Source organism: Plectropomus leopardus, chromosome 19, assembly GCF_026936395.1.
Source record: "Plectropomus leopardus strain MGB_pleo_1.0 chromosome 19, ASM2693639v1, whole genome shotgun sequence".
Taxonomy (NCBI): domain Eukaryota; kingdom Metazoa; phylum Chordata; class Actinopteri; order Perciformes; family Serranidae; genus Plectropomus; species Plectropomus leopardus.
In genome coordinates, this window is record NC_142194.1 from 5,177,704 (window position 1) to 5,203,329 (window position 25,626).

The 25,626-nt window shown below is 40.1% G+C and overlaps 1 protein-coding gene and 1 long non-coding RNA gene across 2 annotated transcripts in view; both read right to left on the reverse strand.

Moving 5' to 3' along the window:
* Nucleotides 1-25,626, reverse strand: part of LOC148186285 (uncharacterized) — a 146,952-nt gene that overhangs the window by 40,787 nt on the left and 80,539 nt on the right. Inside the window, exon 3 of the long non-coding RNA XR_015775080.1 lies at nucleotides 2,954-3,222. This is a non-coding gene — a long non-coding RNA (uncharacterized LOC148186285). The remainder of the gene's footprint in view (nucleotides 1-2,953; nucleotides 3,223-25,626) is intronic.
* On the reverse strand, nucleotides 11,365-24,595 carry meox1 (mesenchyme homeobox 1). The gene is made up of 3 exons (XM_042507816.2): nucleotides 23,689-24,595; nucleotides 17,480-17,652; nucleotides 11,365-12,094 (listed from the first exon to the last, which is right to left on the reverse strand). Exons 1-3 carry the CDS (start codon nucleotides 24,164-24,166, stop codon nucleotides 11,972-11,974), a joined length of 774 nt encoding a protein of 257 aa, XP_042363750.1. The 5' UTR covers nucleotides 24,167-24,595; the 3' UTR covers nucleotides 11,365-11,971.

Here is a 25,626-nt window from a genome sequence, read left to right on the forward strand (position 1 = left end):
CATGCAATGCATTTTTGCGGATGCTCCCGTATGCGTGCGTGCGTCGCCGCGACCGCAAGCCAAGAGGGGCGGATGAAGCGTGGGTGGGTGTGAATGATTCTGACATCATCACCGCCTGCCGTCTCGTCCTCTTCCAGTGCCCTGATACTGACAGGTCCGCTATTGTTCCAGCGCTGCGTGGGCTCCCAAGGTTCCCATGTGTTAGAAATCATCCACCCACGTGCTCCAGCAGACGGGGGCCCGAGACTGTGAAACTGTATACTGAGAGTCTGTGGGCTGCAGGACGGGGCCTGATGAAAGACAGTGTGACTGTGGGGAGAATAACAAACACCAGGCTCCTTGACACCGTACACTACACACACACACACACACACACACACACACACACACACACGTACCTGCAGAGACGCAATGCAGGCACACACACACACGGTACACAAACACATACACACACTGTCACGCTACAGCCCTGACTCCAGGGCCGGTGGGAGCGGGTGGAGGGATGGGTACAGACGGATGGATGGCGGTGGATTGGATGGATGAGGAGATTTAAAGAGTCCTGGTTCACGATGGTCGGAGCCCGTTTCTGCTTCTGCTCAGCGCTGGTCTGGACGCGGGCCAGGCGGAGTGTGCTGGCACAGGTGAACGCAGTCACACTCTTGGCTCTCGGTGCCGCCACAGATCGTTAAAAACACAGAGAGGACAGAAGTGGAGGAGTCTGTACATTTTCAAGTGTGCGGCTGCATCTGCGTTCACTGAAATCATCTGCAGGCCGCCATGAAATACTGCTTGCAAATATTTGTGTAGGATTTTTTTTTTTTGCTTGAGTAACAGATGGTTGGGAAATTTTACCCAATTTGAAAATGATTTTAGCATCAACATGTGGTCACTGATGCTCACAGATGTTTTTTATGACATAAATTTTATTTACATTTTAAAAATTTCACAGTGCTGACACTTATTAAAGGTCCAGTGTGAGGGATTTAGGGGGATATACTGGCAGAGATGGAATATGATATAATAAGTATGTTTTCTTTGGTATATAATCACCTGAAAAAAAAAAAAAAAAGTTGTCAGCCTTTTGACTGATGATCGTGATGAATGTGTTTTTGTTTTTTAGAAATAGTGTCTTTGTCTCTGTGTTTTTTGTCTTTTCTTTTCATTTTTGTTTTGTTGTTTTTTTCTTCTTCTTTTCTTGAGTATCGAACAGCCCTTATCCTTGAGAAGGCGCTCACGTGCACAAAGCCTAATCCAGTTAAAGTCACATGTTCACATATTTTTTTAAAAGTCCAGTTTTATTTCTTGTTTTTTACTTTCTGGCACATTGTTTTTTTATTTTTAAATATTTTTCCTATTTATATTGTTCTGTTGCTTGCTTATCCTTTACACACCTGGCTGCTGTTACAATGCAAATTTCCCCACTTGTCTTGTCTTGTCTTGTCTTGTCTTGTCTTGTCTTGTCTTGTCTTACCTGTCTAACATAGTAATTTGACTTTTTCTAACATCATGTAAACGTACTGACTGCTCCTTTAAGAAACAGACCACAATGTGAATCTAGTTTAGTACATTTTAAAACACTCAAGTGTGAAACTGGTTTTTCCAAATTGTTCCCATGACCAAACTGTGTTTACTATACATAGAAACTGAAGCACACCTCAAACACTTCAAAATAACACCTTGTTCAAACGCACACTGTGACCTGCTGGTGTTGCTGCTACCATGCTGCTCTTTTTTTGATGGCATTACCTCATACAGGCTCCTCGTTGTTGGATCTTGTTCATCTTTTTTTATGACAGCACCTGTACTTAAGAAAAAGCTCTGCCATTTTGTGTCTAAAACTTTGTAAGGAAACCCAAATCCCTGGAATTTACTGGAGGGCAGTAAAGGTGCAGCCGATGCTCAGTAACGCTGCTATTTATTGATCAGCCCGTCAGTGTTAAATGTCTACTCTTTCATGCAACACAAAAGGCTCTTTGGAAGAAATGAGGTCCTGCTTCTGACTAGGGATGGGCTTTTTAAGCTCACATTAAATTATTACAGAGTACAGCACAGTGTTATATTAAAAAAAAGAATCTTAAGTGAAAATAGAAAAGCAAAGTACCTTTCCTTCTGGTGCCCACCACCATTATTTCGGAAAATGTATGTATGGCACTCAATGGCAAGAGACAACATTTTTTTTATCCTGTTTAATTTGTGCCATGAATTAGAGGTTAAAATATCCAAGATACGGGCATCGCCATCTTGTGATGTGACAGCTGTCAATCCTGGAGGAAAATCCCCTTTTTGTACATATAACTTCTCATAAAACAAATATGTGACGAGAGCTACCTAAAGTGACAGAAACTATCTTTGGGAGAAGTACATTTGGCGTGTACTTTGAGTTTTTAGTTTGGCCTATGTCCCATTCTCTAACATAGGGGGGCGGGCTTTATGACCTTTACTGCAGACGGACACCAGGGGGCGATAGCGATTGAAAAGTTATATTTTTGGGGGAGCTGTCATGTTGTCCATCTGTATATACAGTCTATGTGAATTTAACATTTGATGTTTGTCAATTTAAATCAAATTTTCCAAGTCAGTAAGTTCAGTTTGCTGCAGTAAACTACGTCTCTTGTATAGCACCAACTATGGCCCGTTCTCCTTCTCAACATTTTGTTGAAAGTCCTGCTTTTTTTTTCCTAAAAAAGGTGCCTGGGAACACCTTCTGTGCATCTACATTGACAACAGTGATTCAAGAGCACACAAAACTTTTACACAGGTCCTTAAAAGTTCTCTCATTTTTCTTTTAACAAATTATTTTAAAAAAATGCTGCACATTTTGCTCTGTGCAGCTTTTTTACTGTTTCACAGTACTTTTGAATACTATAACTTCTACATAACTTATAATTATAACTGGATCAATGTACTTGGAGTTTAGATTTTGTACAATCTACATACAGTTGAAAATTCTCACCTGAGTCGCGCATCCAAGCAGCCTTAGTCTTCAGATGCCTTGTTGAAACCAGACTCCTCACGTTAGATCCTTTTAGTCCACGAGACATGGGTGTCTTTGTTGTCCTTCAGGTTCTGCTGTCTGGCGGCCATGACACCTTTATGACAGTAGTCTAATCCCGGTGCACTCTGGGAGCCTTCGTGTTGATGGATGATTCCTCTGCTGCCTGATGCCAGCACCTCCAGGACCATTTCCCCCTCAGAGCTCCTGAAGCTGTTTGGACAGCAGACCTGCGAGGGAGAATGAAGACCAGGTCACAGCGACTGAAAGAGCTCCTGTGTGTGATGGAGGAGCTCGCTGGTCGCACCAGAGGGTTCGAGGTTCGAGATGTGGGATTGTTTTACCACAAAAGTGTACTGTTGAACAGCGGAGCCGCTGATGTGGTTGAGTGGTGTGTTTTTATATCGACATGTTTTTCCGTTTCTACAGGACTTTTAGCATGAGATCAGGTCTAAGATCTGTTTATGTCACGTTGATATGAGCAGCAGTTCTGAAATTAATCAATAAATCCATAAATCACAATATATTTGTGTAGCACTTTTCATACAAACAAACTCTAATTTAATTTAAAACACACACACAAAAAAGCAAGAACTGAGGAAATACTACCTTAAGTGAGGAAACACCAGAGGCAGGATAAAACCTATAAATAAATAGATCAAAAATAAAAAATAATAAATAAAATGATATTAGTAATAGTGAAAAATTATAAATAAGTAAAATACTCAAACTGCGAATAAGAGGTCATTGAAAGGATAACAGCACAAAGTAAAAATAATAAATAAATATGCTAAAAATAATAAAATAATAAAACTGTGAAACACGCTAAAATGTATAAATAGAAAGTCAACAGATAAATAAAGTTCAATTAAAGGCCAAACTAAAAAGGTCGTTCCTGATTTTGCATTTAACCTTGACAAATGCTGTTTCGCTCACAGTGCAAGTTCTGGGAAGCTCCTTGCTCTGGAAAATCCGAATCCTTTATATATAAACATCACTGATCACACGCTATCGACCTTTGGGGACATTTCAGACGGATGGACACGTCTTCTTGGCTGAATACAGGTAAATCAACCAGAAGTACTTTATAATGAGTGTGGCTGTGATACTGTATATGATGGAAATATTCTTCACTGGTGATTATCCGGTTCAATTATCTGCTCTATGTGGAACAATTTAATCCAAAAGATTCATCCTGCTTTGGCGTCCAAGCTTCCGAAAAAGGCTCCCATCAGAAGAATGACGACATTTGTCATTTGTTCAAACCCTGGAAACAACCTGCAAGTAAGTTTTTCTAACAGGTGCCCTCATGTGGTGCAGATATTTTGCGTCAATTTAACTTTTTGTGTATGACTTTTTCTGCAGTCCATGTTTATTCATCCCAGAGCAGAATTATCCCCCTTGAAAAACTTTAGTTAGTTGGTTTAGTGGCCACATATCATTATTAAAATTATTATTGTTATTAATATTATCATTAGATGAGTCCATTAAATCTGAACTAAACTACCTTATACCTTATATACCTTACTAGTACCTCCTCAAATCCTTGCTTTTGCTATATTTTTCCTATTTTTTCGACTGCATGGCCTCTTCTGCTAAAGCAGGACTTCTCTACAATTAAGAACCACTTATCAACATCGGGAAAAGTCGTGTGGGGTTTGGACTAACCACAAAAGACCAGAGAGGATTTCCACCAATGACATACGCCGAGTGGCGAGTCAGACCAGAGGGGAGAAAAGAAACCTACAGCATTGGTCGAAGAGAGGGAGGAGAGCTGGCATCAGGGCAGGCTGACCCAACTTGGACAGAGAGCTGTTCCTCTACCAAGCCTTGTGTCCGGTCGTGGAAAAATAAAGTGGATGAGATGTGATTAAGGCTCACTCTGCAACGGGACATCGGAGACTGCTCTGCACACATCTTCACAGAGACATGGTTGAACATCCCGAAACAAACTGTTGCACTGGATGGGCAGACCTTGCTGGGAGCCAACAGGACACAAGACTGTGGGGCAAATTCAAAAAATGCACTGCATAAATTGAATGATGCCACCAGCAGCACCATGCTCAAGCAACCTGATAGAGTTTTTCATATTAGCTGCTCATCCTTCATCTCCAAAGATGAAGCAGGACAAATGTAGTTCAGTTTTTTAAATTTTGTTTAAAAATGGATTTGAGGAGCTACTTGCTGCTGCATCAACATGCGCTGTCGCTTACATAGCAACAATCTGTGTGTGTGTGTGTCATCATGATGAAGCGTGGCCCTGAGGAATCATGCATGATGCAGTCACGAAACTTTGTTTGAGGATGAATGTGGTCTGAGGAAGGGGCTCTAGTCTCCAGTTGTGCATGTGAGAGGAATTTTCAATGAAAGCCTAAAGCTGTCTGAAGCACTAACACGGACTCTGTGATGTTTGATTGTCTTTCTCTGGTTTTGTTGACGTCTTTGAAGCAGACAGTGAAGCTTCACTCAGGAGCTTTCATGCTGCGACTACTCGCTGCCTGCTTTCTGGTGAACAAGGCCTCTCTATGTTCACTTTGCTCAGCAAACAGTGTGATTGAGTGCTCCTCTGTGTGATGATTTGCAGAGTCAAACTGCTGCTGGATTTCCTGGCTCCACACCAGGCGAGACGCAGCAGGTCTAAGGTACCAACCAGAGGGAGCCATAGACCGGAGTCCCAGGGCCCGAGGTTCTGGTCTCCACTTTTCTGAAGACGCAACATCCAAAGGAGCCTTCGCAGGAAGTCTCAGATAATTTAATGTTGTGCAGCTCCTCAACTTTGGCCCGACCTGACTGATTGTGCAATGGAAATTGAAGATTTATAACTCCTGCAGGAGTCGCTAATCACCGGAGACGAGAGGCTTCAGGGGGGGAAGGATGAGCAGAGACGGGCTGCATGAATGTCCAGCGCTGACTACCTCTGACTGGTTCACCCGCCGGGCTTGTTCACTCACCCACAGGTACACAGACGGACACGCAAGCTCACACACATGCAAACATGCAAACGCTTGCTGCTTGTATGCCTCCTTCAACACAACGGCCGTCTTGGGAGGATGTGCGGAAGACATCGCATTTTTCCTACTCCCTTTTCTTTGCTGTTTCTGTACTGCATGTGAAACAGACGCATGGCGGCGAAAACTGAGAAATAGATTTGCAGGTGGCCTAAAATAACAATAAGGATGAAAAGAAAGAGAGGATGTGTGCATCCGCGGCTCCCAGTGACTGGATGAAGGATCACAGAGAGGAGGGCCAGGAAGACAGGAGGACAGTCTTGTTACATTAAACTCCTCCTGGGTCCATTTCACTTGACAAAACCCAGTTTACTTTAGTTTTCTGCAGCTGACGGCGAGGTGAGACAGACATGTTCAGGACAGACTTTTACTGTCAGATTGAAAACTATGAGAATTAACAAGACACAGACACTAAAGACTTTCCCGTTGAGTATTTCCAAGGTCATGTCAAAGGAGCTAAAAAAACTTGCTTCTCCTTTCCTCTATATTATTATTCTGAATTGTTGCTATCTTAACTTTCACTTTCTCACGTTTTCACAGCGGCGGCTTCCATATCAGACCACTGTAGTCTTTGATGTGACCAACGAACATAGTAACAGCATTACAGATTGAGCTCACGGAGCAGAGCGAGCAGGCCCCCAGTAGGAGAAGGACATGCTTTAATTTCTACGGCCGCCCTCTTGTAGAGCTGACCTTCACACCTCCGGCGATCCATCAAGATCTTTTCCCGCCAAGAGCAGCTGGAGTGCTGGGTTTTCAAAATAAATGTATGGTGGGAGAGCAGGTGAGGGTGCACAAAAGGTTCAAGTAATGCCGGCGTTACACCAACTTACCTTTAAAGCTATTTCCATTAATGCTCAAATTGTACAAATTGAAATTACAAAATTTAGAAAATATTGCATGAGTTTTGCTCAAATTTGTAATGGAAACCTGCCTACCGTCTCAGACAAATTTCCAACGACATAACAAAATTATTTGGTGCGCCTGTGATCTCAATCATTTGGTTTCTGGTGGTCATAAAAGTCAGTGCAAGCTGTCTTTTTCTTATATTGATATTGTGACAAAATGGAGCCTATTTTATATCATAGGTTTTTAGTCTTGGCTCATGCAAATAGTGACGTTCAATTACGTGAAAATAGTCAACAACCAACCACCGCATCCAAGGGGAAGCTGCAAAAACTGAACTTAATTGCGATAAAAGCGTTCAATAACAAACAAGGATGAAAAATTATGAGCTTTTCTATCACAACAAATGTAACATTCCCAGAAAAGTAGCTGGCTGTGTACCTACAAGCAGTTTAGGGGTGGAGGGGCAAAGTTACCACCAATTCCTGCATAATATACCTTTAAGGTAGTAAACGGCTATCACTATAGCACCTGTGTTGACTGAAAATATTGTAGCAGGCTCCATTTGTCACTTGCTGCTGATTGGTCAGGGCAACACAACAGCCCCCCTCATACAAATATCAGACATACACATTATGTCAAAGTTATAACGTGAAAAAAAGAGTCCTGTCTGGTTTGGCTAAAAGCTACATTGTCCCAGGTCACACCTATAAGTGAAATCTTCCTGTCTGGGGGTCGCAGCGACAAAATCTTATCAGCAGGGATTAAGCAGTCCTAATGTTTATTTTAGGGCTCCTTCAACAGAGCAAGCTTTACACAAAGTCCCTTCCGATGATGCCGTGATTATCATCATTAATATCTCACATGGAGGTCGGATATCCCCGAGGTCAGATCAGAATCAGCCCTCATCAACACCTACAGATCCTGTCTGTAACACCATAATCCTGAAGAATGTTTTTATGTGGTGAGTGGTCTCCTGCAGATCACGCTGATTGGTGTGAAAGAGCGATAATTTAGTTATAGACCGTGGGCCAAATATGGCCACAGACAGAGTGCCGGATGGCCCCCCTCCCAATATTTAATTCACAGTAAAAAATAAAGTGATTCACAATGGGGACTGCTTTGGTGCTTTTAGTATGCATAAGGTGCAAGAGTGCAGAAACAGCATCAAAATAGAGCTTGTTAATCGAATAAAATGCCAGTGGAGGATCCCCCACACTGACAGAGGTCCTAGCTAAGCCCCTAATGTCCTAAAATTTGAGAAACCTGCTAAAATCCGGAAAATATCCTAAAATCCTAGAAATGTCCTAAAATCTGAGAAATGTCCTTAAATCCTGGAAGTATCCTAAAATCCATTCATGTCCTAACATTCTAGAAATGTCCTAAAATTTGACAAACCTGCTAAAATCCTGAAAATATCCTAAAATCCTGAAAATATCCTAAAATCCTAGAAATTTCCTAAAATCCTGTTCATGTCCTAACATTCTAGAAACATCATAAAATCTTAGAAGCATCCCTAAATCCTAGACACATCCTAAAATCCAAGAAATGTCCTAAAATCTGAAAAATATCCTATAATCCTGGAAATGTTCTGAAATCCTTGAAATGTCCTATAACCCTAGAAACATCCTAAAATTCCAAGAAATGTCCTGAAATCCAAGAGGCTGTCAAAAATCATGCAAATATCCTAAAATCCTAAAAATGCCCTAAAATCCAAGACATGTCTTAAAATCCAATAAGCTGTCTAAAATCCTGGAAATATCCTAAAATTCTATAAATGTTCTAAAATCCTAGAAACATGTATGGGGCTGCTGAGATTGGCCCTTGGCCTCCTGTGGATTTGCAGGAGTGGCCCCTGTGCAGTATCTCTGGTCTGAAGTGAGCTGACAGAGCTATAAGTAGATCTGAGAGTTCGAATGGGAACATTCGCCATCACTGTCATTCCAGTCGGCTCACAAAGGGCCATTAACCTGACAAGGTGGAGTCGGGCTCCAGAAAGCTAAAGTATTTGGCCCCGGTGTGCTATTTTCAACGGAAGCATCTGGATGGGGCCAATTTGATCTCAACCTGAGTGGAACTTAGACAAACCCACGCACGGGGCCCCCAGGACCAGAAGACGAAGAAGAAAAAAAAGAAAAACTGGCTGACCACTTGATGGAAAAGGGAAATAATAGGTGGGTATGGGTGAAAAGACGGCTTCTCAAGTACAGGATGTTGTTGTAGCAGGTAGCCAGTCATCCAATTTCCTGCTTCCCAAAGAAAACAAGAGCTCGAGCATAGGAGTCCCCAGACTTACAATGGTGGGCCTATGCTCAGACTCCGGCCAACCAAACAAAGCCTTCAGAGGTTACTGCCCTTTCTGCTGGTCTGCAGGGACCCGGAGTTGGCGGGAGGGTGGGATGGTTGTTCCACGCACACACACAGAGTCGGGGTCAAGTGTTACTGTACGTCTGACCTCTGTGGGCCCCCGCTGCAGCTGCTGGAGGTGGAATAACTCCAAGTGTTCCCCCTCGCTCAGCCTCTATTAGGCTCTATTATTGTATTAGTGGTAATAGTAGTCAAAATAAACCATGTCCAACTGTAATGATAGTATTAATATCAGCAGTGTAAACTAATGAAACTGGAATGTTGTCTTTCCACCATAGAGGTTCCTTTTAAAGGCGCAGGGGTGGCCAAATTTATGGATTAGATTTAATTGGTGGTATTGTGATTGTGGGATGTTTGACTGTGCCAAAACACCCAAGAAAATGTAGGTTCCCATTTCACTTTTCTTACCCCACCAGCAGCTTTGATTCTCTATTTTTCTGTTGATTTAGGATGAGTTGATTTTGAAACACAAGTTGTCTGTGGCAGCCACCAAAAATAAGTCCCCGTAATATCTCCCGAGCTGTGATTATAAATTCAGCTGCAGGAAACATTCTTGAAATAACTCCTCTCCTTTTGAATACAAGCTGCTCTGTGGGCAAAGAGCAATAAGAAAACACTCGTCAGAGCTGGAAGCGGTCGCTGACTTCGCCCTCCCTTTTAGCATGTGGAAGGCATTGCTGCTAAAAGCACAGATTAGCAGAGAATTCAGCCAAAAGCTCGATTTAAGCAGCAGACCACGTAACCGGCACAACGCTAAAAATGTTGCGTTTGAGGACATTACATGAGCAGCTGTGTTTCCATTTTTAAAACATTTCCACTGCCGATTCATTCCTCTGGATGGGACTATGTATTAATGAAAAATGTGCAAAGCAATCAAACATATTGTAGCTGACACCTCGGTCTATATACAAGCATTTACTGTGAATCATTTTGCTAACTTTGCATCACCTAAATGCATCATTTACAAACAAAGGTTCACTGAGTTTTTAAACACAACATGTAATATTGTATTTTTAACATGCATTTGTTGTCACAGTAGCTTTTTTTGACACTTGTCGTTTAGCCTGTGTGTGATACTGTTCGTTTTTCAGTTCACAGGATATTTTTTATGCAATTTGAAATAGATCTTTTCTGTATATCTACACATAAACATTGATAGAATAATAGTGTTTGAAGGAAAATGTAGTTGTAAATAATATACCCCTTTTGCACTGAAATTTGCACGTGCAAAGTAAATCAGCTGAAAAGAGGCTATAGACTTCTTTCCCATTGCCAGTAGAGTGGAGCTGTGTACACGGCTCTGCAGCAGATGAGTATGCCTTTCTGTGTGTGTGGATTGTTTTGGTGTGTCTGTTTGACATCATGGACAGAGCAGACACAGGTAAACAATAGAAAGCAGCATAGACAGAGGTCTGTGAAAACTTTACAGTGGTAACTTCTGCTTATATATCCCTTACATATTCAGTCTTTCTTTCAAAGTCGGTGCAGACTGATTTGGATCGATGTTTGAGCGCTGCTTAGGTGGAAACAGACGGTAATAAGTAGCTGCCCATCATTGCATGTTCCTGGTTAATGAGATGAAATTAGCGCCTTCACCTCGCTGGAGGCGATAAATACCTATGGCGTTCATCACTGTGAGATTCAGGTCAGTTAAAATGGGTTCTGTGGGTCTCTGCCCTTTACAGACATGCACACTTTATGCTAGTGCATTGCAATTTTTTGCTGTTATTTGATTCCTTATCAGGACAGTCTGGTAGGAATTGATCTGCCTCAACAAAATTTTTGATGCAAAATAATGGGATTGAAACCATGTGATGAAAAAATGTGATTAATCACGATTAACTATAGAAAATCTGCAATTAATTTGTATTTTAAAAACGAATCGTTTGACAGCCCTGATAGATAGATGGATACACACACACACACACACACACACACAAACACACACACACACACGTTTTACGTTTGATGTCAGCTGCCAACGTCAAAAGCAAATGGGAGCAAACGTCTCCCCAGTTATCACTGTCTAAGACACTGTAATGCCTGACCGAAGGAGCTGCACGTAATGAAACCATCAGCCAAGAACACAGATACAGCTCCTACCGTCCAATCATAACTCAATTGTTGCGGGTGGAAGAAATTATCAAGATATTTTTCCCATTTTGCAGCAGATGATTTATTCTATTTGCAGAAACAGGCAACATCTGTGTTTTATCAATAACATTCAACATGTATAAAAAAGAATAGTAAAAAAATGCTTGACAGATAAAAAAAAAACAACTATATTCTAGGAAAAAGAAACTGACAAAAAGAAAAAAAAATCATCTGATTCGGAGGCACTTATGGCTTGGCAACACTTGTGCAGTCTGAGTTTTCCCAGGTGGTTGTAGTCAAGCGTCAAAGGCCATGATTACAATACTGGAACCAACGGGGGATGCTCTCAAACACAATCACATCACGGTCTGATATGTCATCACTGGCCTCAGAGCTTCTGTCTGGACTTTGTCACTGATCTACAATGACCAGAAGTATCGAATATTTAAACACACCCAATGCAACAAGAGCCCTTTATCGGTATCAGATGCAGTTCATTGTGGACGTAAATCGACTATTTACAACAGCAAAGAGATGCTCGGTGATTAAAAAGAGTCTTGTTTGATTCCTGCAGCTTTTCAAAGTGATTAAGGTTGCATTGAGCTGCGTCGGCGTCCAGTCGACCCCAAGTCTCTCGTTTCATATCGCCGGCCTCCTTTTTGTTTCATTCAGAGCTGGGCGACGCCGCCGAGTCAATGTCGTCATTTTCCAGGTCGTTGGGCGAAGACGACTGTCCTCCCTTCACTCTCTTCCACTTCATCCTCCTGTTCTGAAACCAAACTTTCACCTGTTACACAGAAATAAAGGAAATGCTACATTAAATGAAAAGTGTGGGCTTGAATTTTGATTAGTAGTTGTGTATAAACATGTTAAAGTCGTCAGCATACAGACAAAAATGTTGAGATAAATTTGCGTCACACAAGTTGGTGTTCTCCATTAATGCTTTTCACACACTAAAAGACTCAAATCTGACACCCTCTCTCATAATGACTCAGTTTTTTTGCATGAGCCAAGACTGAAAACTAAAAATTAAACGTTTGATTTTATCGAAATGCCAACATGAGAAGTCTGCACCATCTTGGACCAAATTTTGTGATCACTTTCCACCAAAAAATCCAGATCACGGGAGCACCAACTAAGGTAAAACTGCAATTATATTCAGGTGAATAACAGAAAAATACACTGTCAAAGTTTTATTAATCTATTAATCAATAATTATTTTTTAAGCAAAAATGCCAATATTTGCCATTTTTCTAAAATGTTGATAAATTATTTAAGATAAAACATTCAATTTGATGACAGCATTTGTATTCAGAAAATTTGTCATTTTTTAAACATTTCTTTATGGGGCCACTAAAGTCTCAAAATGTAGTATTTTTAATTTTGTACCCAAAAGATAATTATCTTGCAGGAACAAATTATTATTTTGTGTGCACAATAGGAAAAGTATCTATGACACTCTCACAGACTCATTGCTAAATGTCTTCTTTTTTTTTCCTCACCAGATTTGAACCTGTAACGGGATCACTGTGGCTTTTCTCTCAGTTTGGCAATTTTTAGCAGAATTTATAACACGGTCAGCAGAAAAATAGACAAATAATCCCCCACAAATCTCCCAGCGCTGTATATAAATGGGCTCAGTTTGCGCTGGCCTTGTGAGGAGCATTTATTGTCTGAACAAAGCTCTCGGCTTTGGCTCAAAAAATCTCTGCAGATGCAGGCAGAGAGTATCGTATAGACGGCGGGTCAAAAGAGTCAACCATCAGGATGTCGGCCTGCACAGGATGTGAGTTTACTGTGTGGATGGCGCTCATCTGTATCACTGTTGTGAATGATGTCATGCTTCAACTGTCCACCAGGAATAGCAGCAGAAACACACTTCCGGATAATTACAGGGAAAATATGGCACACAAACAATAACTGTTAACTGAGATCATTCACTCAAGTTTTTATACACTCATAAAATACTGCGACACGTGTGTGAACTGCAGTTTATAACATCCGGGCAGGCCAGTACAAATAAATACGATACATTCATTAAATATTATATAAGCTGCTTCATGTCAAATAAATGTGCTGCATGTGTCAAATTTAAACCGGTATTTATATACCAAAAAAAGATATTCTTTCTAAGTATAAGGCTGCTATCATATATACATATACATATCTGTATTTTTACTGTTGTCAACAAATGTCATGAAAAGACCAAAACTAACAATAAGTCCGTTTTTTGGACGCCCTCTGTCTGCAGCACTCACCCTATTCCTTCCTAGACCTAAATTTTAACAAATAATCACAAGATTTTTTTTATTTTCTGAAACCGCTGGATACTGTAGTTTTTTAAATAAGGTATTTGTTGTACCAGAAAATTAGTTTTGATATTAGAGAAATCCTGCAATTCTTGATACCCAGTTCAATAAAAGGGTGACTTATACAAACACGCCTTTGTGAAGAACATGTCATTTAAACTACATTATTAATCCCTCGTGAGACGCCTAAAACGTGAGGTACTTGTCAATGTGGGTTCATGAGATTTTGTGGCTAAGGGAACATATTGTATATTTATATTATATTGCCTACAGAGTATTAACATAGTTCTCCTCCACTGCTGTTGATGTTCAGCACTTGTAAAAGACGGTTGGTCTTTGTGGTTGGCTATTAGTCCCGCCCCTCCTCCACTGTGATTGGACGGCTGAGTAAAAAGTGACAGTCACCAGCACAGTTTTACCTAAAGTTGAGCACATTTCAGCTCTTGGTGATAAGAGAAAAGCAGAATAGGTTCTCTGCGCCTCGTTATACTGCTGGTGTTTGTAGGACAGTGTAAATAGAAAAAAGAAACCTTGAATATGTATATGCTCCCCTGTCAGTTATAGGAAAAATGCTTACCTAGTAGATATACCTATGATGATCGAGAAAGATGAGTATTTTCACGTTTTCAGAGTACTGACTTTGTACTCTGTTCCTGTGACATCCCTAGTTTGTTAAGGGCTATTTCAAGATTCAGATTCATCCATATTTGATGCTCTAGTAATGAATATTTACAGCAGTAGGGCAGTGTATAAAAATAATAATAATAACAATAATAATGTAGGTGTCATAGTATATGGAATTATACAATTACTATTATCACAAGTGGTAGTGAGATGAGATCGGCGCAGGTGAGATTTGCCATCCAGTTGCCTTTTTTTTCTCAATACCACAGAAAAGCAAACGTACACGTTATGATAACTGTCAATTCTGATACCACAGTTTACTGCTGCAGCCTCAGTCACAATGTAAACAACATTCGAGAGAAACTGCCGCAGGTCAATGACGTCAACTTTCTAACTAACGATTAGTATTAGATTATTTGCCTTTAAAGCTACTGTAACTGAAAATATGTGTCAAAACAATCATACTAAAATTAACTTCAGCAGCGTGTTGTTGAAACGTTATAATATTATTTTGTAGTAGCTTGGTGGTTGGTTTCGTCTTCTTTTATTTTACGGTGAATGGCGGATGGCAGCTGGCATTTACGGTGCAATAGCATCTCCCTCCACCACTGTATGGATGCTTTAATCATATGAAACATCGATTGGTCTTTTGTTATAATCTATTAGGGTTGCAAATTGTAAGCACTTTCCTTTATTGGTAAATCACTAAAATTAATCATTGATTAATAGGCATTTTACAAAAACAAAAACATATTATTTTAAACAATACCAAATGCGTTTTTCCTCAGTCAATGTTCACAGCATATTGCATATAATTTTTTGACAGCATTTCACAGCCTATCAACTAAATGATTAAATGTCACGTTTGATTAAATTCGTAATGACTGATCATTGATTACATGGAGATATTTATCGTTAGCGTTTTCTCGCCCAGCCCTAGTTGGCAGAAGAAAATATAGACTCCTGCTTTATCTTTACAATAATACGACCAGTTGGATTATGTTGAAACGTGATGACACTTAGCTCTTCTTCTTAGATTATAAAACATTTTTTGGAGTTAAGATTTTCACGGGACAGCGACGATAGATAAAAAACGGAGATCATGCAAAGCGTTAAACGATGACGCTCACAGAATGAGAATCTCAGGTCGAAGAAGTTTTGGATGACCTCTGCGCGTCCCGATCGCCCCCCACTCCTGCAACTCTGGGATTCAAATGAATCTGTTCCCACATCCTGCAGCCGCTTCGTCTCCGAGCTCCTCTGCTCATCGAGGCTGATTGAAAGGACGGCCAAACGCCAGAGCATGTAGGATGAGCTGGAAAAGGCCGCTGAGTTGCAGTGGGACCTCTGAGTGGAGATGGAACCCGGCTGTGTGTGCGTGTGTGTGTGCGTGTGTGTGTGTGACCGTCTGTAAGTGTGTGTGTGTCTGTCTGTTCGAGTGTGTATGTTCCAGAGGTCTGTGAAATAGATTTGAGCAGCAGACGGCAGTATGTGTGGTCACTGTGGCACCGCGGCCTCATTAGGAGGAGCTGGGACACTGCGCCTGACAGGCAGACTGCTGGGGTTTCATCCAGCAGCATCGACACATGTTCGCCCGATTTGATCCAGTCTGGAGCTGCCGCCCACTCATTAAAGCTGCACGTCATTCTGCTGCTTCGACCACAGGATGACAAATATCACGGAAAAAAACGGTTCATTATAATCTAAATGCATCTATGTGTGTGCATTATTTTTATTATACGATGGGTGGCGAGACATTTAGAATACTGTGGAAATCGTCCACTTTAAGAAAATGACTTATTTTAAGATTTAATTATTGTAGTTATATGGGTTTTTGTATTTTATGTACCTTGAAATCAAGTTAATTGAGTTATTGTTTTTTTTTTATTTATCTATTTTTTTATTATTTGCATTTTTTAAAAAAGTTTTAAAATCATTTTGCAGCTAAAAAAACCCAGTTAATTTTAATTATATATTTTTCATATTTAATATTAGTCTATATTATATTTAATAATATTTTAGAGACACATTTCTTACTATGTCTTTTAGTATCTGTAACATTAACCTTTCTAGTAGATTTTGTGGTTTGGAAGTGATTCAGTCAGGATTCCTACAGCTTGAGGTAGGTTAGATTTATGACTTTTTAATGCCACTCCAAATGAAATTTAAAACCAATTTTTCAAGAACACAAATAGAAAAAAAGATTTCTCACTGTGCATGTGGGATTCCAGTGTGTTGATTCCCATTTTGTGGAGAAAAAACTTTACAGGCCTGGAAATTAACTTTTTGTCCATTTGCCACTGTGTTGGGTGGATTCCAAAAATCTACCAGCTACTCCATAGATTAGACCGATAGATTACCATTGTTTTTTTGTTGTTGTTGTTGTTTTTTTGCCTGGTGAATTCGGCAAATCTGGCAACCACTTGCATATTTTACCTGCATTTGGCTGGTGCTAATTTACAACCAAAAACAAAACAGAACAAACAAAAAACAAAACAAAAATTAAAAATAAATAAATAACTTATAAAACAAATAAATAAATATATATATATATATATATATATATATATATATATATATATATAAAATCATGCTTCTAATATTTCAGCAATTTTAAGATTTCTGAAAAACTGACTAAATAACATTTTAATTCCAATTAAAGTCTTTTTATATTAATGAAGGCAATGCCTTTTATGAGACAGAGGGTTTTTGTATTAAATGAAAAGTTCGAAATCAGACATTTGTTTTTACATGAGTGAGTCTCATTTGACTATTATGATAATTACAGATAGATCATGGGTAATCAACAGAGGGTCCGTGACCCCAAAGGGGGTCCTAATAGTTACTACACAGGGGGCGCCAAATTATCGTTTCACAATTTTGGATTTTCTTTTAAAAAAAATATTAAAATATGTCTGAAACCAGACATTAATTATAAGAAAAGATATACTGGCCTATTTGTTAAAATAAATAAATGGACACATACATTTACAGTGTGCTAACTGTTACCCATGAGTCCTTGTCAACTGAATGATGTAAAAGTACACAAATCTCTCTGTGATTATTATTTTAACAGTCTAGTATTGCTGCATAATATAAAGGTTCCCCACAGTGTTAATGTAGGCCCAGTATACATGTGGTCGGGGGTCCCTGCTCCGTCTCTCTCAGTTAAGGGTCCTTGGCCTGAAAACTTTTTAAGACTCCCACTTTATATCCTCTGTGAGGAAGAGGAGGCGTACCTGTCTCTCTGTGAGGTCCAGGTTGACGGCGATCTCGTAGCGGCGGAGCCTGGTCAGGTAGTTGTGGTGGGTGAACTCGGCCTCCAGCTCTCTCAGCTGCTCCTTGGTGAAAGCTGTGCGCTCTTTCCGGGCCTTGCAGCTGGAGTCCACCTTAAAACTGGACTCCTGGATATCTGCAGAAAAAAGGAAATGCATTTCATTAAGACTGATATTGTGTATTTGCCCGCTTATGTATGCTGACAAATAAATATATTCTTAGGATAATATCAAAGGGCATACTCTCTTAACCCTTTGAAACAATTTATATCCTTGCACCCTGAGTAAAGTGGTGCTTTTTTTTCCCAAAAACATGACAATGACAGGCAATGAGCAATTTTATAAGAAATATTCCACAAATTGCAAGAAATTAAAAGATTAAGATCATTTAAAAATAAATAAATAAAAAGCTACGGAAAAATTGATATAATAAGTATAATTAGATTTAAATTTATGTTACAAAGTTATAATTTTTTGCACTTTTTTTTTTTTTTTTTTTTTACAAATTTTATTGCCCTTGTCTTCGTCCCATGTTTTTGGAAGAAATCAGTGTAATTTGCTCAAATTTCAAAGGGTTAAAGGTAGGAATGACATTCTTTTCTCTTCTTCCTGTGCAAACGAGCCTGTTTGTTTGTGATCCCACCACCTGACCGACACATCCCTCTACTTCCATTTTACTCACAGCTGATCTGATTTGAATTAGCCCTGCAGTCATTTCGCCACCAGCCTCCAGATGACTATTAAACAGACCTTAAGGACCTCTCCAACCAACAAACCACAACTGCAAAGACCCTTAAGTGAGAGGCCCCTCATATAGTAAACACCAAACGCAGCACTTTAAAAAGAGACCACCCTGACCTGAGCTTATGAGCCCTGTTCACCTGCAGCATTTCTGCAGCCAGTATGCATGCACATTTCTGTGAGAGTGCACATATTTCTGCACACCTCCTGCCTTTGTTTGTTTGTTTGCACATTCACGCATTGGCATGACACTCTGTGTGAGAGAGCAGCGGCGCGGGGCAGGGCCCTCCAGACCAGCCACAGAGGGACCGAGTTAGGAGAGGAATGCAGCGGAACATCGTTAAAGCCTCTAACAAAAGAACAAAGGTGCGGATGTGTCCAGGTCTGCTGCGTGTGTGTGTGTGTGTGTGTCCCTCCGGAGAACTCGTGGGGGGAGATTCACATTAACTCATCTCAACATGACAGCAAATACATCAGGAAAAAAGCCTCAGATATCTCTATGAATGTGGCGGTCAGTTGTGAGGGGGTGAATGGTAACTGATTATCCAAACTTCTGGATGAGAGTTTTTAGATGCATACCTTAAATATTTATTATTTATTTATCTATATATCTTACTTTGACTATTAATTACTATGAATTTAATCTACTGACACTGCACAGCACTTTACTTCACAATACGTTTATTTACAGTCAGTGGTGGAAAAAGTATTCAGTCTTTCTTTAAGTAAAAGTACCAATATCACCCTGTAAAAAATACTCTGTTACAAGTAGAAGTCCTACTTTGAAGATGGTACTTAAGTTAAAGTTAATCTGTGCTTAAAGATGAAATGCAGAAAAATCTTTTAAAAAGCTCAAAATTATGAAAAAAAAAACAACAACAAAAAACTCACAAATATTGTAAGAGAAAAAAAACTCAAAATAAAAAAAAAAGGAAATAGTCAAATCAGTTGGGAATTAATTTTCTGTGAATTACCTAATTGATTATTTAAATAAATGTACTTGTATGAACGATTTGGAAATTTAATTTACAACAAAACATCATACTTTATGTACTCTTCTTGTGCTTTCTTTCCAAAAATATCTTAATCTGTAAAGTAACTAAAGCTGTCAGATGGATGTAGTGAAGTAAAAAGTACAATATTTAATCCTGAAATGTAAACACTGGTATATAAGAAATTACTCAAGTACAGTACAAGTTCGTCTAATTTGTACTTAAGTACAGTACTTGAGTAAATGTACTTAGTTACATTCCACCGTTGTTTATGGTGCTGTTTTTCTGAAACTGTTTCAGTTTCTAGTTCAGTGTGGCAGGAATATCTTTGTTTTTGGGGAATTTCTGTATTTATTTCTGATGTTGCCTTTTATGTATTTTCTGTGTTTTTATGCCTGCTGCACATCAAATTTCCTTTGGGATTATAAAGTTGAAGTTGAGTTGATTTTTAGTGAGATTTATAGATTTCCCTTTCGAGGAAATGGCTGAATTTTAAACCTCATTTAGCAGAATAAATATAAATGAAAGCGGGTTGATTTAACTTTTAGCAGAACTTCTCTTGTGTATTAAAGAGGGAGAGAGTTTTGGGTAATAATTGCGCATTGGTAGCGACTCTAGCAGCTGATGTAATCCTGAGAAAATGGTCCTAATTTGTCAAAGTGAGAAGTTTTGCTCGGTGCTTGCCAGAGCAGCGGTCCAGAAATGGACTGCTGTACCCGGGCCAGATGAGACTGGGCAGACCAGGACATGTGAGCGCTGGATGCCAAAAAACTCTCTTATTGTTGTTGATCATTAATGACGCGCCGCCCCGAGTGTGCCGACGCAGCCTGGGCCGCGTCAGGTCTGGTTTTGGAGCTGTGTCAAGCAGGTTTGGTAAGACTGAACACCTGGCAGGGTGAAGGGGGGCACACACTGGCTCCCACTGAACAGGCCCCCAATAAATATCCTGCACAGCCAGAGACCGTAAACTTGCAGGGGAAAGGCTTCTGCACCCAGCAGGGGCCCGAAGACAAACAGCATTTGGTGCCTTTTTGGGTGGATGGTGCACAAGCAGTTTGTCTTCATCAGGACTGAATTAAAGCTGCTGTAAATTTAGGGATTGTTTTAAATAAAAGAACCCCAGGTGAAAACTACAGGTGTGATTAATCGTGTAATTTGTGGGTGTAAAAGTAAAGCCAGGATTTCACAGTGAGTTAGTGTGCTTTTAAACTTAGTTTAGACCTCTTTATTTATCATTTGTAAGCAGTAATTATATGTGTAAAAAAGAAACGAGTTTTAACCACTGCCGCAGATTCTGGGGGGGGGGATTACAGGAGACAAGTGCCCCCTTACTATTTAAAACATGTGCTTTTGTCTCCCCTAATATTAACATGAAGGTTTTGTCAAATTAAAGGCACAAATCGATGGACAGAAATTCACTAAAATTCAGGAAATTACATGTTTGATGCTCAAAATTTTCCTCCCAACTCCTCATTTTGTAGGTGTTCCCCCTTACGTTGAAACCAAACCTACACCTCTGGCTTTAACACCTTACGTTGGATTTGTGTGCAGATATATGAACATTTATTGCAACTGAAAACTCATCATTTGATGTGAGTCTTTCCTGGTACTTTGTAATGTGTTTATTATGCATCTTTTCTTTATTCTTTGGTGCTGTTGTTGATTATGTATATATATATATATATATATATATATATATATATATATATATATATATATATGTTTATGATTATGATATATATATATATATTGATTATGAAATTGATTGTGTATCAACTGGTAACAATAAAAACAGGGTGAAGACTAGAGAAGCAGTTTGCTTCTTCTTTTTGCAGATGAAATAAATATTTATGTTGCTTATTGAAAATCTGTTATATAGGGTCACTATTTTTTTTAAATCTAGACATAGTATTTTCTTTTAATATTTTTAAATGTTTGAAATTAAGTTTACTCAGTTGATTATTTTCTAATTTACAATCCAAATAAACTAATTCAAACTGGGAATATTTGGAGGTGACTTTCCATATAAATAAGGTGTCAGAGTGCATTAAAAAGAATCAAAATATGAGTTTGTTCAACAAAAAAGTGCCATGGAAAGGTAAATATTTAAATATTAATGTTTGTTTATTTATTTATTTATTGTCTTTATTCTCAGGGACAATGCATTTTAATAAACATTACTGTAAATATGCCAGAAAGCCAGGAGGCTAGTTTTTGTCTGTAGTTCCTAACTAGGTGTGACTTAGGCAGCCTTGTTTTTCTTTTATTATCATTCATTTTTTGCTTATTATAAAGTGTTTGTTTAAGAAGTGGCCCCTGGGCAAAGCAAGTTGAAGTAAAGGTAAAACTTTAAGTGTTACTGTTTGATTTTGTAAACAGAAACAGAACATTTTTTCCATAGTTGTAAATTGTGGACAAACCCTCAATTTATCTGAAATTATTAACAATTCAATAATTATAATAAACATGTGAGTTCTTCTAATAGCAGCTTGTTTATTTGCTCTCTTACAGACAGAAGTCAAACTTTGGATTCAAATTGATATCAGACTCCAGTTTAAGTTTTTCGAAACACTTGAGGAGCGCCTCATTTCCATATCTGTGTAACTCCACACAGACTGTACAGCAGCAGCTCTGTCTGTAATGCGAAAGCCTTCGGGGCATTTTCCTAATATATGCTCCTCTACCAGCTCGTCAATACACGACTGACTGAAAGGGTCTTTTTTCTGAAACCGAGAACTGATGTAGTGGTCAGACATGTTGCATGCACTCAGTGGGAGATTGTGTTACGGCTTAACGACAGGAAAATGTCAATGGATAAGAATGTAAAAAGTGGGCTCACAGGCAAAGTGATTTTACCAGACGTGGTCTGGCATGTTTTCAGTGTAGTGAGTGGAGGTTACAATAAGGTAAGAAGGGGAGGGGGGAGCGGGGTCTGTACTCCCCCACCATCCCCTTCAATTAGGCTGCTGCAGAAGTTTTAGTCGTGTGGTTTTTCCCAAAAAATTATTAATCTGTAGAATCAGATTTGGACAAAAAAGATGATCATGATGACGATATCTGAAGTGTATGACGGCACAAACTACACCCATCTGGGATTAACATTTAAATTTGTCACACTGGAGCAAAATCTCATTTAGAAGATGTAAAAATTATAATAATTAAAAAAACAACAACTTTCAAGTCTGACAAAGTTTCTCTTGAGGCTGGATTCATTTCTCCAAAATTTCTCAAAGGTGTCGAGGTCTCATTGCATAAATCACCATTTTTGTGAGGGAAACTAAATCAACGGTTTTTCGCAGATGAAATGTGACCGTTCCAGACTTGTTGGACGTGCTTTTATTTTCATTCTGCCATTCTGCAAATTAAAACTTTTACACCTTTAGATTCAGTTTAAATATAAACACTGACTTTAAGTCTGTTGCTCTCGCTGTTACGTGTGAAGCGTTTAGGAGTGAGTTCGTCATGCGTATCAGTTACTGTTGCTTCCTATTAGCAAGTGTGAAATGTGATAGAGGGGGGAATAAATCCAAAAGCATACAATGCTAGTATTTCAATGCTTCCAACACGACTCTGAGCATAAAAAACGATGTGTAAGGAGACATGAAGCCAGCCTTTTGTGGAAGAAGTTCTTTTAGGAGAAGGAATTGCTGGAAATATTGTTTTTTTTGGCTCAAAAGTGTTAAGAAAAGCAGCAGAAAAGTATTTTATCATGTTTTTCTTTACAATAGTTTTTGGTGAAAAAGTTCTGAGTTTATCTTTTTTTTTTTTTTGCAGGATTGTGCATTTATTTCACTTTTCAGACGTGTATCTAAAAGCCTGAAGCACCTGTGATGTCTTAACTTTTCCTCCACACGAGCCCGAGGTCATTTTTTAGCATCTTCTTGAATGCTGTTATAAAACAATGGTCTATTTCCAACGGATACAGGAGCGCAATGAAACATGTGCCATTAATCAGTTCAGTTTTCTTCAAACAATAAGAGGATGCAAGTGCTACTTGAGGTCTGTGTCTTGAACACAAAAGTCTTGTCACCTACTCACCTTTCACATAGCGATCTGGTGAGAGTGCTGCGTTAAGACGTGGTGAGGAAATAAGAGGGAGAATTTGTGTCATTGCCAGCTGGGATACAGGGCAAGGAAGAAATACTTAACCTTGACATACAGGCAAAAACTGCACCTGTGTGCAGAGGTTTTCCAAAAAAAAAAAAAAAAAAAGGTTTCACGATCATTTTTTATTCCTTACCAGATGAGTTTTCTCTGGCACATTTCCTCCTCATCCTTCCTCCAAAATTTCCACCAGTGTACAGTATAAAAAAGAATGTGCTATCATTTTTAACACTCCCAAATGTGCATTTTATTACCGTACGTTTTCCTTTTCTAAGCCTCCCGTAATGAGTTTTTTCCCCCTATAAAGCCAGCACACCCCAGCTGACGTCTACTCACCTGTGACATCTCTCTTCCTCTTATTGGAGCTCTTCTTGTCGGAGTCGGCCGACGCCACGCTCTGTGGCGAGTACTCTCCCTCCAGGCACCCTGGCACGGCCCCTGGAAGCCTGTCTCCTACACTGTCCAGCTCGGGCCCTCCGCCTACTGCTACGGGGGCGACGACAGGCGGGCAGGCCTCTGGCGCCCTAACCCGCGTCTCGCAAGGGTTGAACTGCCAGTCGCCCCTCTGATAACCCCCCTGGCTCTCTTGGTAGAGTCTGTCATCGCGAGGGAAGGCTGCGTGCGGCGCGGTCGGCACCAGGCAGGAGCTGGAGAAGTCTGTGTAGGCCAGGAAGTCGGGTTTCTGGTGGAGGGAGAACGGGGCCTGCTGGTAGGGCGACTGCAGGTTGGTTCCTGGGTGAGGGTTCCTCATGCAGCCCCAGATCGGGGTGCTGGGGTGGGCGCTCCGCATGCAGCTGCTGGCTGGCTGATCCATGATTGAAAACACTTCACACAATCTTGATTAATGTCTTATTATGAGTCGAGAGGAGTTGGAAAACCCCCCCTCAGAAAGTAAGTCAGGACTTGAAATCTGTCGTCCACTTGAGCTGACTAAATCATCGTCTGCATCCACTTCAGGAATACTCTGTCAGCCCCGAAACGCGTGAGGATAGACGCCTTCCAGTGACAGCGTGTTTCCCTCTCTCTCTCTGGGCTTGTGTGACGTCCTCTTGAGTCCTGACACACACTCACACACACTCTCCCTCTGTCCTGCTCTCACACACCCTCTCTTCTGGCTTGTGGCTCGGCGGGAGAGCTGCATCCGCAAACTGCATGACTCCCCTCCTCGGGCTGGCTGTTTTCACAACTCTTCTAAGGCATTCTTGACAAGTGAGCCCTCCTCCTTTTTAAACATATAGGTGGGAAAGAGTGGCAAGTTTATGGAGTGTAACGTGAGATTGCAGAGGAGGAGCCCTGCCGGCCACATGTTGGTAGTACCCTCCAACCAACCCTGCCTCATCAACTATTAATCACGGGGGGAAATTTTATATGCACATCTAATGGGCTTTCCAGACGCGGGGCTTTTTAAAGGGACATTGTCTGTAAAATAGAAAAGTGAGCACCCACCCTCAGGAGAGCGGGGGACTTATTTCGGCTCCTTAGCGCTTTCTGACACCCAATTTAGTTCCTTTTTTGACACCCTTTAGAGGAAAGTTAACCCTAACCCTTTCCCTCTGCACCCCTGATCCCCGCCTGTCCTCTCCAATCTGAAACTCTTTTTTTCTTTCCCTGTTTTTATGACTCGTGTGTGTGTGTGTGTGTGTGTGTGTGTGTGTGTGTGTGTTCACATTAGTGCTACACACCCAAATCCACCTGGCTGGCTTTTCTTTCACTTCGAGGTGATAGAGAGTTTGATATTGGCTGCGCAGGCGCTCACACCTCTTGAGGTTTTCGCACTTTAGTCAAACACAATATGAAATTTCAGGGCCATATTTCAAAAACACAAGCTGATATTTTCTTGTGTTACTTTTTTTTATGTCCTCTGTGTTCTTGCGTATTATGGAGGGCTGTCCACACATTGATTTATTTGTGGCAGCCTGCCATGATTAAAACATCTGCCGCCACGTATAAACTTTATATTTTTGGAGCTGGACTGTTCATTTGGAGCACTGTTGAAATGAATCTTCTCACAAACAGATTTTAGGTTTTCCTGTGAAAAATGAATGCACCCAAATTCATGCATATCTGATCGTATTTTGACAGCCTACAATCATGTGAGAAGTAAACAAGCGAGCAGTCTGGAGTGATCTCGTAAGCAGGTAGTTTGGGTGGTCGACGGGTCAGAAAACACCAGACTTTCCCCTGAAGACATGTGTCCGGGACTGTGTCAACTTTAAATGAATTATGAGTCATTTCAAAGTACGTCCTTACTATGTTTCTTTTCCTGAACTTAAC

Bases quoted from the DNA above. Each gene is read 5' to 3' on its own strand.
- meox1 (XM_042507816.2), bottom strand. From the start codon at position 24,166: ATGGATCAGCCAGCCAGCAGCTGCATGCGGAGCGCCCACCCCAGCACC. The intron at 17,653-23,688 runs GTGAGTAGACGT...TTTTTTCTGCAG, and splicing joins GAGGAAGAGAGATGTCACAG to ATATCCAGGAGTCCAGTTTT. The intron at 12,095-17,479 runs GTACGCCTCCTC...TCTGTGTAACAG, and splicing joins TGGACCTCACAGAGAGACAG to GTGAAAGTTTGGTTTCAGAA.